The 19597-nt window shown below is 34.5% G+C and overlaps 1 protein-coding gene across 3 annotated transcripts; it reads left to right on the top strand.

Annotated features, from left to right (window-relative positions):
* The first annotated feature begins 413 nt into the window (after positions 1-413).
* Positions 414-19472, top strand: LOC105282053 (protein hu-li tai shao). Of its 3 annotated transcripts, XM_011343737.3 has the most exons (16): positions 414-499; positions 767-965; positions 4671-4807; positions 5011-5197; positions 5692-6074; positions 6246-6695; positions 6776-6912; positions 7010-7127; positions 10214-10327; positions 10492-10584; positions 10934-11132; positions 11274-11411; positions 11542-11613; positions 17125-17192; positions 17976-18119; positions 19082-19472. In XM_011343737.3, the coding sequence occupies exons 3-15, from the start codon at positions 4700-4702 to the stop codon at positions 18102-18104; spliced, it is 2196 nt and encodes a 731-aa protein (XP_011342039.1). In that variant the 5' UTR covers positions 414-499; positions 767-965; positions 4671-4699; the 3' UTR covers positions 18105-18119; positions 19082-19472. The 3 variants fall into 3 exon arrangements, with proteins under 3 accessions (XP_011342039.1, XP_026826886.1, XP_011342041.1); XM_011343739.3 differs by lacking the exon at positions 414-499 and having other exon boundaries at positions 555-965; positions 17991-18119; XM_026971085.1 differs by lacking the exons at positions 414-499; positions 17125-17192; positions 17976-18119; positions 19082-19472 and adding exons at positions 12068-12142; positions 13228-16569 and having other exon boundaries at positions 527-965.
* The last annotated feature ends 125 nt before the right edge of the window (positions 19473-19597 follow it).

Below are 19597 nucleotides of genomic sequence, written 5' to 3'. Positions count from 1 at the left end.
ACATTAGCTTGTCCTCGCTGGCACTAATTCAGTGCAGTGCAGTATAAACTTAGTGCAGCAATAAAAAACAAATCTCGAGAGTTGCATTACTGTATATGCAACGGTCCAATTTTCGGAGAAAAACACGGTAGAAGTATATACCTATCCTTGTCGTGAAGTTTCTGATTGGCTAACGCAGAAAGCTCGTTACGTAAAATCTTTTTCAAAAACATTGTTCGGAAAACTTCGAGATAGCTTTTTCGAGAAAAAGTCTACGAGTAAAACATCTTTTGTAATTAACATTTCCAGTATCATCACCGCTATAACTTTGACTGGAGGATGCGTGCGGATTTTTGGCATACAAAAAAAGTGCCTGAAAATTCAAGGAGGACATTCAAATTTGGCGGCTAAAGGACGCCATGTTGATTTAATACGTCCGCGCGTCTAGTTGGAACTGCTTTTGATTAACATGGAAGATTATCAGGCCTGATATATATCTAGTGTTTGCGAGCTGTTCAAGGTATATACGCGACATTTACTTAATAACCATTCACTACTAGCTCACCGGCAGAGTTATTAGCAGCGGAACGACTTTGTAATTGTTCTGTCGCGCGCGACGAGTGAAACGGGAGCTCCAGTTATGCGATTTTTCGCAAGTCTTGGGGAGACCGACGCGTGAAAGCGGTATACCTGGAGATCCCGGTTCTCGAATTCGTAACCGCCGATCTCGCGGCGATCAGCGCAGGTTGTCGATGCGCGGGCAGTAAATTTCATTTTGTCACGGCAGTCGTGAGCTCGTGGAAGACCGGCGTAGCGGCCAGAAGCGTCGGGCTCGATAGAGGCCGAAGGTATCGAGAGGCGGCGGCGGGGAAGCTGTTCATCGAACGGAACGGCCGCGCGCGCGGCGATACGGAGCGCGGCGAGCTGTTGTGCGGTTCGTGAGACAGGCACGGGCATATCTCGAGGAGGAGGCGATTCTTTGGCAGGTGAGTTTTCTTTTCCTCGCGTCGCGTCGGGAGTCATCGCGTGCGATGGAATTTTCAGGCTCGAGCGTGCAAATTGCAAGTTGCTCTCGGAGGTCGTGCGAGTCGTTCGTTTACGAGCTCGATGATGAATAACATAGCCCGAGGGGTGTGTCGGTCGATGCTGTTCGCATCGCGACGCGGTGTGCCATGCGATTCCGGTTTTTCGTTGCCATTGTCAGGCGTGAACGCGGCCAACGCCTTGACACGCCGAGCTATCCCGTTTGCATCGCTCCTCTGTCCCTCGAAACGCTTGACCGAAATTGAAATCGCGACTCGGCCTCATTAATGGCGCCATTTGCATCGTTCTGTCACTATTCTTGCTGTAAGCAACCCCGTGATACTCTTATCAAGCGTATATCTCGTTATTAATGAGTGTCGAGTCATCAATCAACATTTAGCTCCAATATATTCCGTTCGATTAATCGCGCGGACTCGTACGAGCACCGCCGTGATTTACTGAATTGCTCGCCGATTGCTCCGGGATTGGAATGACGGGTCTTGTTGTGTTAAGAATAATTTGGCGAATTGTCAGGAGCTCTGATGTAATTTCTAATAGTATCCATTTAAAACGCGTTAACAACACTCTGTGAATCGTATTCGTGGAGATATTACCACTTTATCGTTCGATTATTCTTGCGTCTTAATTGCTTTTTGATAACGACCTCTTAATGCAGTTTTATTTGATTAATAAGATTTTAGTAAGGCAGACACAACGTACGGTTTATACGTCTGCATTCGTGCTCAGGACGATTATTTTAAACAGTTTTTTATAAAAATATAATATACAGTGGCCTATAAAAACTATCTATCAAGAATCTGCGAAATGCCAATATTTAAGAATTAAAATACAATTCAACAATTTGTTAATACTGAGTAATGTGTATGTGCTCTATATTATTAAGAATTGTATCTTTTGTTGCTTCCTTTTTACCGTTATTATTTTCAACTCTTATAATTGATAGCACTCTAGGATGTTCGCTGACGCTAGGACGGGCATAACATGTGACGTCATCGTGTTAAGTGCCTATTGCCATTGTCGCTCGAACATCCTATAATCTGTATTTATGTATCCATTTTTGCATATATGATGTCAGCTTTAAAATAAGAAACTTGTAATGTAAATATTATTCAGAGACTTATGGAATAATAATTATTGCTAAATTCTGCCTTGTAATTAATTTGATAATTTTGTTATAAGATGATAATTGAAGTAGTTACGCACTCATTCCGTTGCTAACAATGTAAACGGTAAATTCTCGCATGAACATGAAATTAAGAGCTCAAGGAAAGGAAGATTAACTCGCGCTTAGCGAAATAATTTAAAAAGCTCGATGACTAGTTAATTAGTACTTACTGCATTAAAACCAAACGTACTTTTTAGGCTGAATAAAAAAGAAATTACATTTCTCTGGTTTTGCACAATCCACAAGATAGATACGCGTGTGCACCTGCACCATGATACCACGTAGCTGTGTGTGCTTTATTGCGTAACAGGCTAATCATCGCATCATGTAGGTCCAGCATCGGATATTGGACAAAACACCATCTAATTTACTCTTTTTTTTTATCGCAATCCGTTTCGTGTACAATTGGTATGTAATTGAAAGTAAATAAAAGAGAATTATACAGCGATTATCTGTAGCGGAATTGATAAGAGATTATTCAATCGATCTTCAATATCATAGTTCTCGGAACTCGAGAGAGAGCATATCTGACTCCATCCCTGGTCCCTCTCTATTTTAAGACGAGGGCTCGCGAACTCGCGCGACCACTCGCCAGTGAGCGTAGCGAATGTCCGTGATCGCTTTCATTTGGTTTGCAGAATGACTCACATTGTCTTTTTATCATTGAGATAAAGGCGTTTATTTCAATAAGGTAATATGCAACTCTAAGAGGATGGAATATCAATTTAGAGCAAACTAGTTTTAAATTATTTATTTAAAATTTATTTAGATATGATTGAACGAAGAATACAGGATGAACAAAAGCAAGATGATAAACGCATTATCGTGCAATTATATTAGTAATCATATTGTATAAAAATTTAGCATTTTTTATTTCCTTGAAAAGTCGTTGTAATTTTAGTATTTCTTCTTTCTATATGTTATATTTTTATCTCGCATAAATGCAATTTTTTCTTTTTTTTTCTTTTTTATTTTTATTCATAGTAAAAAATGGCAATATATTTGAATAATATCAGATACAAAATTATGGTTGCATCATGTCACAAAGTAACGTGTGCATGCGAGGGACTTAAATGAAGCCACTTGTGCCAAATATCTCAATCCCTTAACGTTAATTATCATCAATTTGCGCCGACCAACCCAACAATTTATAGTTGCTACCACATTTTTTGTAACATTCTGAATTTTTTTTCGATAGCGACATATTGAAAATAATTAAAAATTTTGCCAAGCACAAGAACATTCAATAATTTGCATTAATTAATCAAGCGATACATGGAAAATATATCGTTTAATTAATTAATGCGAATTATTGAATGTTCTTGTGCTTGGCAAAATTCCAGACAAAGATACGCTGCAAATATGCATTTCGTGTTATTATTAAGTATGAATTATTCATAGTATTTGCATCTATTTCTGCAGAAGCATATTTTTATATTTCATATTAGCAAAAATAGATTGCCGATAAAATGGCAGCAAAATAACTGAATCAACAAACATAAAGTTTTATATAGATATATTATAACATTAACGTAAATAAAATAAAATCCAACTGATAGTGTGAAAAGAACTTGATAGTATCATCAGATAAGTTAGAATACGCCCATACATGTTACGTAATCCCGTACTTAATTATCGCACTTCCCTTTTTATGTATTGCAGAGAAAGTGCACACGCGTAATGCTTATCGATAAACGATTTATCGATTGCATGGCAATTTTTTAGGTCTTTATCATTGATTTTGAAAGTACTGCGATATTTACTTTAGTGAAATATTTAGCGTGGGACTAGACAAGAAAAGCGCGGCATAAAAAAAAGTAGAAAAGCCGTAGGATAAGGATGTACGTGGTTGAGTACGCAAGAGTTGCGTGTTTAATGCACTGGTACCTGGCGTAAGGAAAGCCAAGCGGTGAACGACCGGTGACACAGATCCGATCTAAGCGAACGCTAAACGAGTAACAGTCGGCATAGCTGTACGTTACACATTTTACACATCTCGGTAACAATAATAACGCACACTTATTAATGGGAAATAGAGGAGTAACACGCGAAAAACTTGTGGCTGAGAATGAAAGAATACTGTAGCGTATGTATTTCATTGTACGCACATGATTCCTGACAGGGACCTGCAACTTTATTGATCGCGCACCGGCAGTGTCCATATCTGATACACCGGACGCGGTGGAAATGAATGTGAATGTCGTTTTCACGTATATTAAACAATGGCCGACCTACTATTCAATTATGATTCTACTTTCATTGCATTTAACATTTTGTCATCTCCGTGGTCTATTTTCCTGTTGCATATCGTTCTTGTTAAGAAGCGTTAAAACATTTGTTTTTATTGCTACATGCGATACAATACTTTTCTTTTCTTTTTATTTTTCATATTGGCAATTTAAAATAATTGACGTGACAAATCAATAGGAAATAAACAATAGATGTTTACTAATAGCGGCATATGTCAAATGATATTTTTCAGTTGCCAATACTTGTACTTGAGGCTCGAAAATGGCAGATACGAGCCAACAAGCATTAAGTGAGCCACACACAAATGGAGTGGTGGATGGTTTAACGGAAGATGAAAAAAGTAAAATGAGGCCCGCTGATATTGATGCGGTAAGTTTTATTCATGTTTTAGCTAAATTCTTTTTAAAGAAAAGAGTCGATGAAAAAGAAGCATACAATGACGATCCTTGTCTAAATTCATTAATCTTAAGAAGAATAAAGAAGAAAAAAGAATTTAAAAAAGTAAAAAGAAGTTAGCAAGATTACTCAAGCATAAATTAATAATTAAATGATAGGACTCTTTTCATTTACAGGATATGAGAGAAATGGAGAGGAGGAAGCGAGTTGAAATGATGATGAATTCCCGAATCTTTCGAGAAGAATTGGAACGTATAATCGAAACGCAAATGAAGGATGGTGCTGGGCCTTCTGGTCTTTTACAACAGATTTCTGATATGATGGGTGCACAAGGAGCTCGATTTAACGGCAATGTGTTCAAAAGTTAGTTGCATTCCGTTTGAGATAATATCGATTATTATTTTACCTCTATTAAGTGTCCATTGCAAAAAATCAAAATGAGATCTATGTCAGAAGTAAATGTTATTTAAGAGCAGAAATTTGTTGTATCAATTAGAAATCAGGAGCTAAGTTCAGGTTAAGCTAGCATCCCCAGTCTTGTACGTGTACAAGATCAAGAGCAGTTACAGAAAGAGAATAAAAGTTCAGTGGTTTTTAGGTGTTTTTAAGAATTAATTAATAAAATTAAATTGTCCATTATAGTTTACAAGATATAATTCAGCAAAGACGAGCGTAAACAGTACGCGTGTAAGAATGAAATAGCCTGTAACAAGATAATCTTATTTAATCTGGCATATGTCTCGTTGATTTTTTCTAGTGGGAGCGCTAACTTAACTAAGGGATGATTACTTTCTTTTGCCTGCGTGTGCAAATGTGTGTGCATGTGTGTACGTGTGATACCGTTTATTCGAATTCAGATTCAAATTGCGTCTTACCTATCAACGACATTCGTGGCGTGGAAAGCATGGGATACGCTAAGGGCGAGAAAATGTTACGATGCAAATTGGCGGCGGTCTTTAGATTGCTTGATCTATATGGATGGACCCAAGGTGTCGGCGGACAAATGACTGCCCGTCTTAATCAAGATCAAGAGCACTTCTTGGTGAATCCTTATGGGTTACTTTACCATGAGGTAACCGCCTCAAGCTTGATAAAGGTGGATATGCAAGGTGCGATTGTTGAGCAGGGTACGACGAACTTCAACGTGCACATCACGAATTTTCAATTGCATTCGACGATACACGCCGCGAGACCAGATATTAAGTGTATTATCCATATTACTACTCCGTCCGTTACTGCTGTGAGTAAATGCTTCGTCTCTCTTGTTTGTTTTTCCCTATGTAGATGTATATCTTTCATTCGAGCATCTGCACTTCTTATTGAGTTGCGCGATGTTGTTTTGATAACTAAACTCTGTTAGCTCCTGTTCGAAAAGAATTACAGAATGTTAAAATGTTCAACGTCTACATAGGTCTCTTCCTTGAAATGTGGATTGTTACCGATCGGTCAGGAGAGCATAGTGATAGGCGAAGTAAGCACCCATCAATACATTGGAGGCTCTGTCGAGCCGGAGGAACGAGAGAAGATCGCTAGAAATCTTGGGCCGATCAATAAAGTTATGCTTCTGACAAATCGCGGTGCCCTTTGCTGCGGAGAGACAGTGGAGGAGGCTTTCTTTAACGTTTATAATACCGTGGTCGCATGTGAGACACAACTGAAATTAATGCCTGCGGGCGTAGACAATCTGAATCTTATTAGCGAGGAGTCGAAGAAAGCTATATTTGAAGCTTCACGAAAACCACCGATCCCTCAACAACAAAGTTCAGCGGTGGAGTCGACCGTTCTTGCGGAAAAATTAGAGAAACGTTGGAGAATCGGTGGCGCTGAATTTGAAGCTCTCATGAGAATGCTCGATAATGCTGTAAGTTTGACCTAGATAATCATTCGGATAAAACTGTAATGCTCAGAATATAATGTGATCGTGCTGTTCCATTTTCCTAGGGATTCCGTACAGGTTACATATACAGAAATCCTCTTGTCAAAGGAGAACCTCCGAAACCACGAAACGATGTTGAAGTTCCACCGGCTGTATCGTCCTTAGGGTATCTTCTCGAAGAAGAGGAATTGTACAAACAAGGGTAAGTTACTCTCATCTCATTAATTTATCTCTCATACTTTAATTTTAATAGTCAAAGTACTTAATATTATACGCTACATTTGTTTTATTTTTCCTAGGCTATGGAAGGGTGGACGTAAAGGCACTGACAGATCCCGTTGGTTAAATTCACCAAATGTTTACCAGAAAGTCGAGATCTTGGAAACTGGAACACCTGATCCTAAAAAAATTACCAAGGTAGAAGTCATTACTTTTGAGAATAAGAACGATTAATTATTTATATTAATTCCGCGCATAAGTTTCATGCTGAAGCTAATATAAACAGATATATCTTTTATTTGGCATTTTATTGTAATCGCGTAATACTATGGCTGTTAATGAGATTATGAAGTGCGTAGTAACAGAGTAAAAGAAAGCTTTATATGTATATCAAATATTAAATCAAATAATTATTAGGCGATATACTGATATATGTAACACTGTTTATCAGCTGGCCAATAATTTCTCTCTGTATTTTTATATTGTGCGGCAGCTATACCAATTCACGTAAGCAAGCTTGTGCAAGTCATTCTCAACGCTAGATTAAGATATTTTAGGTATTTCTGCAGTATCTCTCCTATCATATAGCGGTTATTTGATTATTTTCGATCAAAGTCTTGATTTGATCATCATCAATCGACTGTCCAAATCGGCATAGTTGAAATTACCACTTTATTCACTTATAACATCTTCAATCACTTGCAGTATTCATTCAGGCACAGCATAAATCTTTTTACGCGTTTGTACACCAAGTTTTCCTTTACGTGAACAATGACGCCATTTAGTGTTAACCTCACTCTCCTGAAAACAGAGAGGAATTATTGTCTAGCCTAATATTATTGCTTAGTTTGAGAACAGGATATTGCCAAACTTTTTGAAAAATTTTTGTTTGGAGAATTGTATCTTATTTGAACTTCAGGAAGATATTTATAAGCTTGTGTTTAAATCTTGATTTAAATTCTCATTCTATGAGACGTACCATTCAATATATAATACTTTCTGCGAAATTTATATTCGCATTATATAAATACACACACGAGGATTATTGTTACTATCAGAGATTTTCATGAATTTTTATGATTTTTTTTGTTTGCTATTCGTCGGGTAAATAGCCGCTTCTATCGCGAAAATGTTTCTAGAAATGATTAAGAAGATGACACGAAGCATGGCCGTAACTAGTATAGTCTTATATACAATGCGACATTACGCATTAGTAACTCCATTTTTAGTCACATTTATACTACGCTAATTGCGTAATTTTATCTACTGTTATCATATTTTTTAATTAGTTTAATTTTATTAATATTATATAAAACAAATACATATATATCATACTGGTCAGTAATTAGATACATGAATTTGATGCATTCCGACTTATGTCATTAATTTTCCACGTCAATGATATATTACAAATTTTTTATATTTATTTTTCTCATTATATTATTATATATAATATCAATCATGGTACAAATGTTCTATTGGTATATTTTACATCGAATATCAATGTTGATTAAACATATATGACATATATTTCATATCATATCATATAGCTTCTTTGAAAAATTACAGATATAAATATAATTCTTGTTATTGCCACAGAGTTGATTATAAATGTTTACTAATGAAATATAAAAGATGACCGTGATTCAAAAAACGACCGAAGAAAGAACAGTTTGCTTACATAGTTCACTAACAATGTATGTACATGTATTCGTATATACATTATGCGTGATTCATATGTCTAGACATTGGTCTTGACATAATATGAATGAAGAGATACTCTCTATTATTTCATTAAAAATCAATTTATTCGCACAAGTTTTCATTGTGTGATGAACACATGTGTGACATAAATGTTTCACGATATGAAAAATATCGAACTGTTATTAATGTATGCATGCTTTCAGTTAATCTGTTAACCTAATATAAAGAAGATTATAAAGTTTTAAATAATAACGATACCATTCCATAAAACATAAAATTTTACTTTAATTTATTCTTTATTCATCAAAAATTTTACGACAATATAATTATTTCTTCATCGTATATTTTTTTGTATTGACGTTTCGATAAAATTTTTGATATCAAGTAATCCATTTTTATAAATTAAATGAAAGAAGAATGCTTAAAGTAAATGTTTAGTTAATGTGTGTGTGATATGATTTAGGAATAATACGCGCCAAACAAAGAATAGAGCGAGAATAACATTTCCATAAAACAAATTATATGATATTATATAGAATTCCAGTCAATCGTTATAATAATATTGTATGTATCTTTAAATATAGCATTATAACGACTGTTCTTCTATCGTTTTCTGATGTCTATATAAAGTTACATCCATTGAAAAGATGATAATTATATATCAACTTTAATAAATTCTCAATTTTAATAGTATTTTAAGCACTATTTACAGTGTATTTGATGCTATGCTAATAAAATTAGCTTTCGCAATGTATGAATTATGCTGCAAAATTGTGTACATGTTACAATAATACATTTACAATACTTATTGGCTTTAATTATATGATATTATCTATCTTATAAAATTATGAATTATGCAATAATTTTAATATCGGTAAAATCCTGGTAAAATTTCATGCGTATATTATGTGCAATACGTTATATTATCGTTAACCATTGTGCTGATTGTCAATGCGCTGATATTATATAAAAAGCGAGAATAGAGCGATTTAATGTATAATGTATCTTATTTAGTTTGTATTTTCCTAAATTGGAAACTTTACAAGTTTTGCTATAACAACTGAGATATACATGATAAAATATATAAAGTGTGTCATGACTCTGTATGAATGTGTGCCTGATCTCATTAAAATCTCGCTGGCCTGGTTACACTGATCCCACTGCATTTACAAAACCAGATCAAGTGACCCTAAGTTTCTTGAAAGCTAAATACTAGATGCAACAATCAATATCATTATCATATTTCTGAGTTGCACATTTGTACGTGGCATAATGTAAGCTTAACAATTAAATTCTATTTTGCATCCATCGCGAGTTAATATTGATTATTTTATTATATTATTGTTACAACTAATGTAAGAACAAGTTATATAGTTTATTATATTTTAATAACGTAATGATTGCTATGCCATAATATTGTTGAAAATATATTATCGGAGTCAAAAAACGCTTTTTTGTTTTATCAAAGAAGATAAACACAGGCACACAGCATGCAAGAGTCTTATCTTTAACGTTAACATAATTGCTTTTCATGATGATTATAAAGGGGGTCGATTAATATTCTGGTTTTGTGTGTGCAGTGGGTGTCTGATGGATCCCCTACCCATAGCAGCACACCAGTGAAGATAGACAGTGCTCTTCAGTTTGTACCGAAAAATACCAACCCGAAAGAATTCAAACAATTACAACAACAGGTAAGTACAAATCTATTACTATGGTTGCATTTTTATATTATTATATATTGTATATTTCTGTTATGTTCTGTTGTGTACACGTTTCCTTTTTTATCTACTAGTCAATTTATGTATTTTGGTGGAATGTACAAATTTGTTTCATTGTATTTTCACTATCTTAACAGATTAAAGATTACCGGCGAGCAGAAAAGATATCGGCCGGTCCGCAGTCTCATATATTGGAAGGTGTTTCATGGGAAGAAGCTAAGAAAATGCAGGTTACAGATTTAATTGCCAAATATCTTGAATTTTTATTGAATAATCAATAAAATTCATTACGTTCAATATAAAGTTAATAGAAAACAATTTTTAATCGTGAGGCTTTTTATAATCATGATAATCACTATTATCGTTGCGCTTTTAATTTTAATTTTAATTTTTAAATATATCACATAAACATAACGTAGAACATACACGTACAACATAATACGTAAAACGTAGAATTTATGAAAGCAGTAATAGCATCTTTTGCGTTGTCTTCGTATATTGTACTTTTTGTATTATATTTATATTTAGATTTCTTAAGAAGATGTATCATTGTTAAATTGTACATTCATTATTTACAAGGATGCGACGATTAGTGGTACCGGAGAACAAGTAGTCTTAGTAGGAGCCGCTAGCAAGGGTATTATACAGCGTGGCTTTCAACACAATGCGATGGTATATAAGACGCCTTATGCCAAAAATCCTTTTGACGCCATCACGGATCAAGAATTGGATCAGTACAAGAGAGAAATCGAACGCAAACAAAGAGGAGGAGATCCTTGTTAGTGTTATCTGTTTTTATTATTTTTCCTGTATTTATATCTATATCTATATCTATATATATATATATATATTTCCGCATGTTCCGCACTTGTATGGTGTACTCAGATATTTAATGACAGATTAATATTAATATTAATAGACGATGAGTCACAATCAGAATCCGAGGCCTTGTCATCCTTTAACATCAGTCGTGCGACGCATGAATCCAGCACTGCCAAGAGTCCTATTCAATCACCAGTATCTGTTACTTCAGAAACGGAGGAGGAGAGTAGAGACGGTAAGTTTATGTATTTCATGAGAATTTATTGTTGGATTTCCACGTGTATCCTGTAGAATGTTTAATCTGATGACATGTGTTTTCTATTATTATTAATCGGTACCTATGTATGATTGATCCTTTGCTCCAGAACCCCGAGTATTGCGAATAGAAACGAAACAAGTGCCTGCGCCGAGTCAACCCGAAGTTGTGTTAAGTGACGGTAAGTTCTTCTTTATTTATTTCTATCTACTTTGTTCCGGATAAGCGTTGTTTCATCAGCCTGCATAAACGATTAACGAGGGGAAAGTGGAATTGTTACGTCAGGATGTGAGATATCTGTTTCGATTTTAACTTCGACTTGTTTGCATGGCCTTCTAATATACCTGTCTATTCACGGTGATATGATATTTGTATCTTTGCCTTTGTTTCCCCACAATTTAAATTTGTCCATAAATCGTTAGACTATGGCACGTTTGTATGCATTCTATAATTGTCATTGCACAGAGGGCTATAGAATCTTGCACGAGCTAGTCGGTGTGTTTGTGTATATTGTAAGCAAAGGTACTATGTATCGCATTATCGAATAATTATATTGAAATGACAATAGATTGCGAGTTAACCTGGTATTTTAATGATGTACATAAATATGAATTGTGCGCATTCTTTATATGCAGTGGATGATGCGAATACAGAGTATCTTAATGAAATGCGTTGCAAAACGATTGAACAATGGAGCGGTTATAAAAGAGGTGAGTTTTACATTATAGAAAGATAGATTTAATCTATCGCTCCAAAATATTTCCTCCTACGCTATTTACGGTGTTTAGCTGAGGATCGTATCTGATATTGTATTTAACATACAAATAATAACATAGCATAAAAACGATTTTACTAGTAAAGAATAAGAGAAAATTTTACAAAATATACGTATTTATACTTGTGTACTCTTCAAAATATATAAAGATTGAGAGAAGAAAGGCAGAATAAAGGATACGTTATCTTTAGCTTAATTTCGCAGATAGATTCTATAATTTAATTAATTATTTAATTAATCTTGTTCATTTGTGAGATATACATTTGTGTAGACTTTATATATTTTTTTATGTAAGATATAGTTCCAAATCGTAATTAAAATTATGAACCACATATACAGATTCAAGTGCATTTACATAAAAAAATTTTACTGTTTATTTAATTTCAATTATGTAATTGTTAAATATACGTATGCAAATCCATGGAATTTGTCGTGCTTTTGCTTACGTGTATAATATGTGCTTTGAAAGCTTTCTCGTCTTCTTTCGCCACTCGAAATAATAATCGATCGTTTATGTTAAAACATTTTTACTCCATTCTCTCTTTATTTTTGTGTCACATAAAAGATCTTAAAATTCATGTTTTTACTTTATGCTTTATGCTTTTCTAACAGTTATGCTATGGAGTTTCTTTCTCATAACAGTATGTGCAAATAATGCAGAAAGAGTACAATCGGTTTTGTATAAACTAAAGGTTGCTACTTTATATGAACCTTATACATTTTTTTCTTTTTTCCATTATAATATAAATAACGTAAATAATAATTTTAGGGGAGTTAAATATAAATAGCATAAATATAAAAAGATAGAGTCGAGTAATATCCTGGCTAGAAGAGCCAGGTATCTATCCTGGTAAGAATATCTATTTCGAGCGCAGCGTAAGTGACGAAGAAGACTGACAAATGGTAAAAAATGATCCGAGATCGTGAACGTTCTCCGTTTGCCGAAAACGAGATGGACGAGCACTGATCGGTCGCTTGTCGGATATTTGTTTGAGATATTTTTCGGCATGATGCTTGCAGATTGCGAACTAGGCAGCAATTACAACAGCATGAGCAGCGATCGTATACGAATGTACTGTGGTCGACTGTTTTCTGAGTGTCGTTACGATAATCTTTATGTGGAGAATGTTAGAAGTTCGAAGATTGCCGAACGAAAGAAACCGCTGCTGATTACACTTCCAAAGGTGATCACTGGCGAACGAAGTATTCAATCGCAATCAAATACGGTCGAAGAGGTCATTTCGAAATCGCGCTACGAGGCGAGACGGAAATTTTTCCAGGATCTCGAGCAAACTTCGGAATCAGTCATACCATCGAAAGCAAAAGCAGCGAACATAGAAAATGGAGAGAATGTATCGCAACAAAATTCTGCAGTTATTCCTACAAAAATGTGCCATTCACATTTGATGAAGAAGGACATGAAGGAGAATCTAAATGATCAGGTGCACTCGAATATCGTGATGCGTTCTGTGAAGCGGGAGAATATTAGACAACCAAGTTTTGTTACACTGATTAATCTGAGTAACACAAAACCGTGTTCCTGCAACGTCGCATCTTTCATTAATGAAAATAGTCAAGGTGAAAAGAGAAGTACACATCGCGAAATGGATAAGCATCGTGTATCGACGAATGGAATAGTCGCTTCTACAAAGAAGAAACTTTTGACACTTCGAGGGAGGAATAAGAAATCCAATGATTGTGAATCGCTGATCGACATCGACAAGGAACAGCAGCAACATTTATCAAAACAACCAACAAAGACGACGAAGACAGAAGCAATGCTCGCGTGCAGGTGCGCGGAGAAACTTCAACGTGATAATAAGGATAATAGTGAAGAGAGTTCGCGATCATTAAGCAATTCATCTTCTAATAACGATAAACATTCCGTCGATTGCGATAAATGTGGCGAACATCGCAGCATGATGGAAACTAACATCAGTGAAAACGAGAACGTACTGCCGCATAAAATAAACGATGATGTCACATGTACTGGCTTGAAAGAACAGAGTGTTCGATTGTGGATTGAAAATTCTATGTGCAAAAACAATTGGACGAGTGGCATAGAGGCCGATATGTACGAGTCATACTGCAACGACATTACAAAAATCGTCGAGAGTATTGATTTAAACATCAGCTCGTCAAGAACAGAGCTGGACGCGTTGCCCGACACGAATACCTGCGTCAAGTATAATCTGGATTCGACGAACATGAGTCTCATTTATAGTTTAACTCCACCAGCCGTTATCGACCAGGAGGAGAATGACGATACATCATGGGACTTGGCAGAACATTCATCTGAATGGCAATCTGATTCACTGCATAGCGATAATTGCGAAGAGTTAGCTGATTACATATGGATTGAACCGACGACTAAAAATGATAGCATGAAGTCGCAATGCCTACAAGATCGTAGGATGTCGAGCGATAGTAGCTACGACTTGGAACAACTCGATTCCGAGAGGCAGTCAGCGAATGGTTCGGACATACTTGAATTACCAAGTCGTACAATCCTAGAATTGAAAGATATTGACGGTGAAGTCTTCCAGAACGGAATCAACGAATCCGCCAACGAGATTATCGCTGACCTTAAGGCTTCCGACGAAGCGTTATCGTACGACGCGTTTCAAGTCGCGCAGAATATTATTGCTGAAATTATCGAGTCCGTTTATATCTTGTCATATTTGGATTCTTCCATTTATGATCTTGGTGTCATACAGAAAATTGTGCGTCGCTTGATTGACAGCTACCATTATGAGTATTCGCTCGTAGAAGCTGACCGAGAATGCGCGGCAGATGTTCCTACAACTGATAACAATATCGATAATATTTGCCAAATTAAAGACTTTCTTGGCAACTTGTCATCGGATTTCCGTTATACTAATCAAATAGAGACACCAGAGAATGAAGATCAAGGATATTCCGCTGTAATTGAATTTTGTACCGTAGCGAAAAAGCTGCCAGTCGTTGCTGTTGACGATAAAACTTTGGAATTGAACTTTCGTATCCTAAAAGTCTCAAGAAATGAATATACTGAGAAATTGCCAGATACCCATCAGATATTTTGCGACACGGATAACTCAATCGACAACGATAATAGTCAAAGTTTTATCGAGACTGATGAGATACTTGATAAACTCGAGGACAATAAGGATGCACCAATGATCAAATCAGATATAGAAATATGGCTGGACAATCGATGCTGTTCTTGTCAAGAAGAAGAGGAACATACGCAAAAGAAGTGTCCTTTGACACCTATAAGCGAAGAACCTGTAACGGAAGACGAAACTCCATGCGAAACTACCGATTCTGTTATAGAAAATTTTAATAACGAATCTTCGCGTAACTTAGAAATCAATTCTATTAATGCTGATGAAGAAAATACAGAGAATTTTAAGACGGCATCTGTTTCTCTTGACGGTACTTACACGATTTCTGAAGTTAGCGATAACGACGAGACGAATGATTTCCAAGAGCCGTGTGATGTTTGGGATTTGTCCATAGATTGTATGTCATATTCGTTTGATACTAAAGAATTTATACGCTTGGAAAAAGCTCTCACAGATAGCTCGTAATTAATTAATCACGTAGTTATTCGTTTAGAATATTATAATCTATCTTAATCTTCTCGAGTAATTTGTCAAAATGTTTTATACAAGAAAAAAGCAATTTAACAATCATATTAGTGCAAGCATATTGCAACGAATTTAGCTTTTAGTATCGGTTACCTTATAAGTTAGTATCGGTTACCTTATTTAAAGCGGTCGATTCGAAACGAGGAAATTTGTTCCTAGTGTTAATATTAGTGTTAATATCCAAGTCTGAAAAAGATTTATAATATTGCAGTTTATAAAACCGTTTTAAGATGCTGAAAAGCAAGTTATCTTTTCACTATAAGTTCACGATAAGTTAGAAACATTAAATATTAAGGAACTTGTATTATCTCATTATCTTTTGTCATTCTACAATAGAACGTTTTCTATCTTTTTCTAACTACGTTTTTTTCTGCACGATTAAATCTGCACATCGTTTTGCATGTTTCAATGGGGGAATAAAACGAGGATTTCTATATGCCAGGATTGGAATTTAGAAAAATATTAGTTTTTTATTTATGTAAAATTTCCTGGTATTTTCAAACTTTTTATTCTTTTTTCTTTTCAATTGTTATTTGAAGATAACATGTTTTCACTACAATTAGTACTTTCAAAACTCTAGTTTATTATCTTAATATTTCATGGAGAAGTTTGTTTGTTAGTTAAATTACGGATGTTTATAATTAACACATAATGGATATTTTGATACATTTATATGTCGATAAAAAAGTATTTAACAATTTAAAAGCTTTTATAATATTTCTATACCTAATTTCTGTTCCTGATTTGCATTAATCTTCATCGTTATTCCTTTACTCTTTCGATGGCACATGCATCCTGCAAGTTGCGAATGATCAATATTAAAGTGCTTGCTTGGAAATGCTGATTTTCTATAACAAGTTCAAGAGCGAGTTTGGAGTGAGAAAGATTATTTTCTGAAGGTAAGCTTTTCTCCCTCTCTGTCATTCTCGCACTCTTCTATCCCTGTTATACATTTACATTACATTTCATCTTTTTAAATACATATTATTCCCTATTTTTGCTCTTCTCCTATTTTATCTCTTTTTTTTTTTCTTTATTATTTTTTGTTCTTATTTTTGCTTCTGTTCATTTTAAAATACAATAACAAAATTTCCAGCTGTCTTGGAATAATTAACTCTAGCTTTTTGACTTAAATGGTTGCTATGGAAATATATATCTATCGTTATTTTTTAAGTTGATTATCATTACTTTGAATTAATTAGAATTGATTATTAATTTCGATAATTTATACATTTATAATGATTTAAGAGTTTATATTTCGAATAAGTAATTGTTTATGTTCTAGGAGAGAATACTGTAAATGGCGATCACTCGGATGCTCATCACAGTACTTTCTCGCACAGTAGCAAGGAGGTTTGTTATATATATACATTCATAATATGTTTAATATAATTTTTGCACATTATATGTTAATTATCATATGCTGGACACTAAACTACACCGCGTTAATTTTTTCTATAATTCGTACAATAAAAAGATATATACATCTTTTTAATAATATTGAGATGACAGTAACGGACAAGCAGATTTTTGCTGTTACAGAAAAACAATATCAAAAATATATCATAAACATAAAAACAATGTTTTTTCTTATATTTCGAATTGGAATGTAAGTAAAAAATTAAGGATACATAATAATTGTCACGCAAAAATATTGATCGCCTATTAATCTATTGGTGTATTTCAGTTTACGTTCATGATAACAATACCAATTTATATATGTGTCCACATATGTTCATACATAGAATACATTAATTCGCTTTTACATATTACATTACATTTCATCTTTCTAAATACATATCATATGCACTTGCAAGCAACTACTGTTCTTTTACAGTAAAGGAATCGGACATTTCTCCATATATCTATAATGTTAATAATCATTTTTAGACATAGCGTGCACAGCTTCAGGACATTATCACTTCACACTTTGCATTAATATCTCATGATATAGGCATACCATTCATCCAGGCATAGTCATTCACAGATCTACTCTTATTATGAAATTCTAATACTACATTGGCTTGCATGCGATCAGATAACTGATAATAGAATGATTAGCAAGAAAAGTCAGCACTTTCTATGCATGTGCATGCAGAAAGGTTTATGGTTATGGTTGGGACCTTCCATGTTAAGGGTTCCATGTCGCAGGATGTGAGCGTTAGCGAGGAGTCGCCAAAGAAGGAAAAGAAGAAGAAGAAGGGTCTTAGGACGCCATCCTTCCTTAAAAAGAAGAAGGAGAAGAAGAAGTCAGTCGAGGCATAGGTAGTCGTAGCTCAGGTATGTAAGAGCAATGTTATATGAATCGACTTATCTCGTGCTTTTTATTCTTTGCGTAGATTTCGATTTTTATTAATATCGACAAGAAAAGTATTTAAATTCATTGTAATATACACGAATGTAATTATATCAGATCTTAGACGGTCAAATCTATTGGAACACAGATTTTGTTGCAAAATTTGTCAGCAGAATGTCAGCAGAATATAGCAAGATCTGTAACAGAATGTGGCGAGTGTTGCAAAAATCATGTAGGACCTACAGTGTAGTATCTAAATGCGATACATTCCGCTTGGTTTCTGTCAATCTGCTGTTGAATTGTTCGAACTTTGTAAAACACTTTGATGCGAACACAGATACTTGATCTTAATTTGTCTTAATATTTTTTGAGTGAACTTGTTGTCGAACTGTTAGCATATTATTAACATTTTGTTTATCGAGATATTTATCACTAGAATTATCTCCTAGATGATGTTATTATAAACGTTTGTATATTTATACTAAAGCATTATCTGTAATTTACAATTTCATTGATTTATTGTATATCATGTATCGACATATCGTACAATCGAACGATTTGGTAATAGCATAATGTACATACATTTTAAATCATCTTTTTTGATAGTACTATTATCACTCGACATACATCTATTTATTTTCAAGTATATAATAAAAGACATTTTTTAAACAATTCAGTCGATCAATCATGCTAATTAGTATTCCTTTCGGAAATGGTTAATTCGTAAATTTTATTGACTATAGAAGACAGGAAGAAACGTTACTGTTTTTTTTTAATTAGATGTCTTTATGCTGTACTTTATTTGCATAAGACAATGAAGATCATATATGTTCTCAGATAAAATTATATTCACATAAATATCTTGAGAAGATAGATTTTCAAATAATGGATGCATGCAATAATGAATGTTACAAGAGATTAACATTGAGATAATCTATATTTCCAGACACTGCCACAAACAAAGGCTTATCGTAAGTAATAAATTGAAAATACAAGTTTAAATTCTCAAGATCGAAGCAAATTCGGTTTAAAATAACGGATGAAACTCGACGAGTACGAAGAATAGACAATTGGCGGAACATGAAAAAAAAGAAGGAAGTACACGAAAAATTGAAGCGAACGAGCAACAATCACAGCATATTTCCAGGACTCAAGACTGCCATCGCATTATGTTTACAATAAGGAAACTATATTGTACTGTTAATGTTTTTACGTTTTTAATTTGTTAAGCGTCGCGCTAATGTATTTAATCCGCTATTTAATTTTGCCTCTCCTATCCCGTTTGTGTGTAACGCAATAAAGAGTTACATGTCATTCTTTGCGACGAAGACAAGCAGATAGAGAGGTATCATCATTTCGTCTTCGTCGCTTTATTTACCGATAATTGACGTCCCTGCTGTTGCCATCATCGTTGTCGTCGTCGTCGTCGTCGTCGTCGTCGTCGTCGTCGTCGTCGTCGTCA

Source organism: Ooceraea biroi, chromosome 7 (assembly GCF_003672135.1).
Source record: "Ooceraea biroi isolate clonal line C1 chromosome 7, Obir_v5.4, whole genome shotgun sequence".
Classification (NCBI taxonomy): Eukaryota; Metazoa; Arthropoda; class Insecta; order Hymenoptera; family Formicidae; genus Ooceraea; species Ooceraea biroi.
Note: the sequence above shows the minus strand (reverse complement) of the source record. Positions and strands in the feature narration are given on the sequence as shown.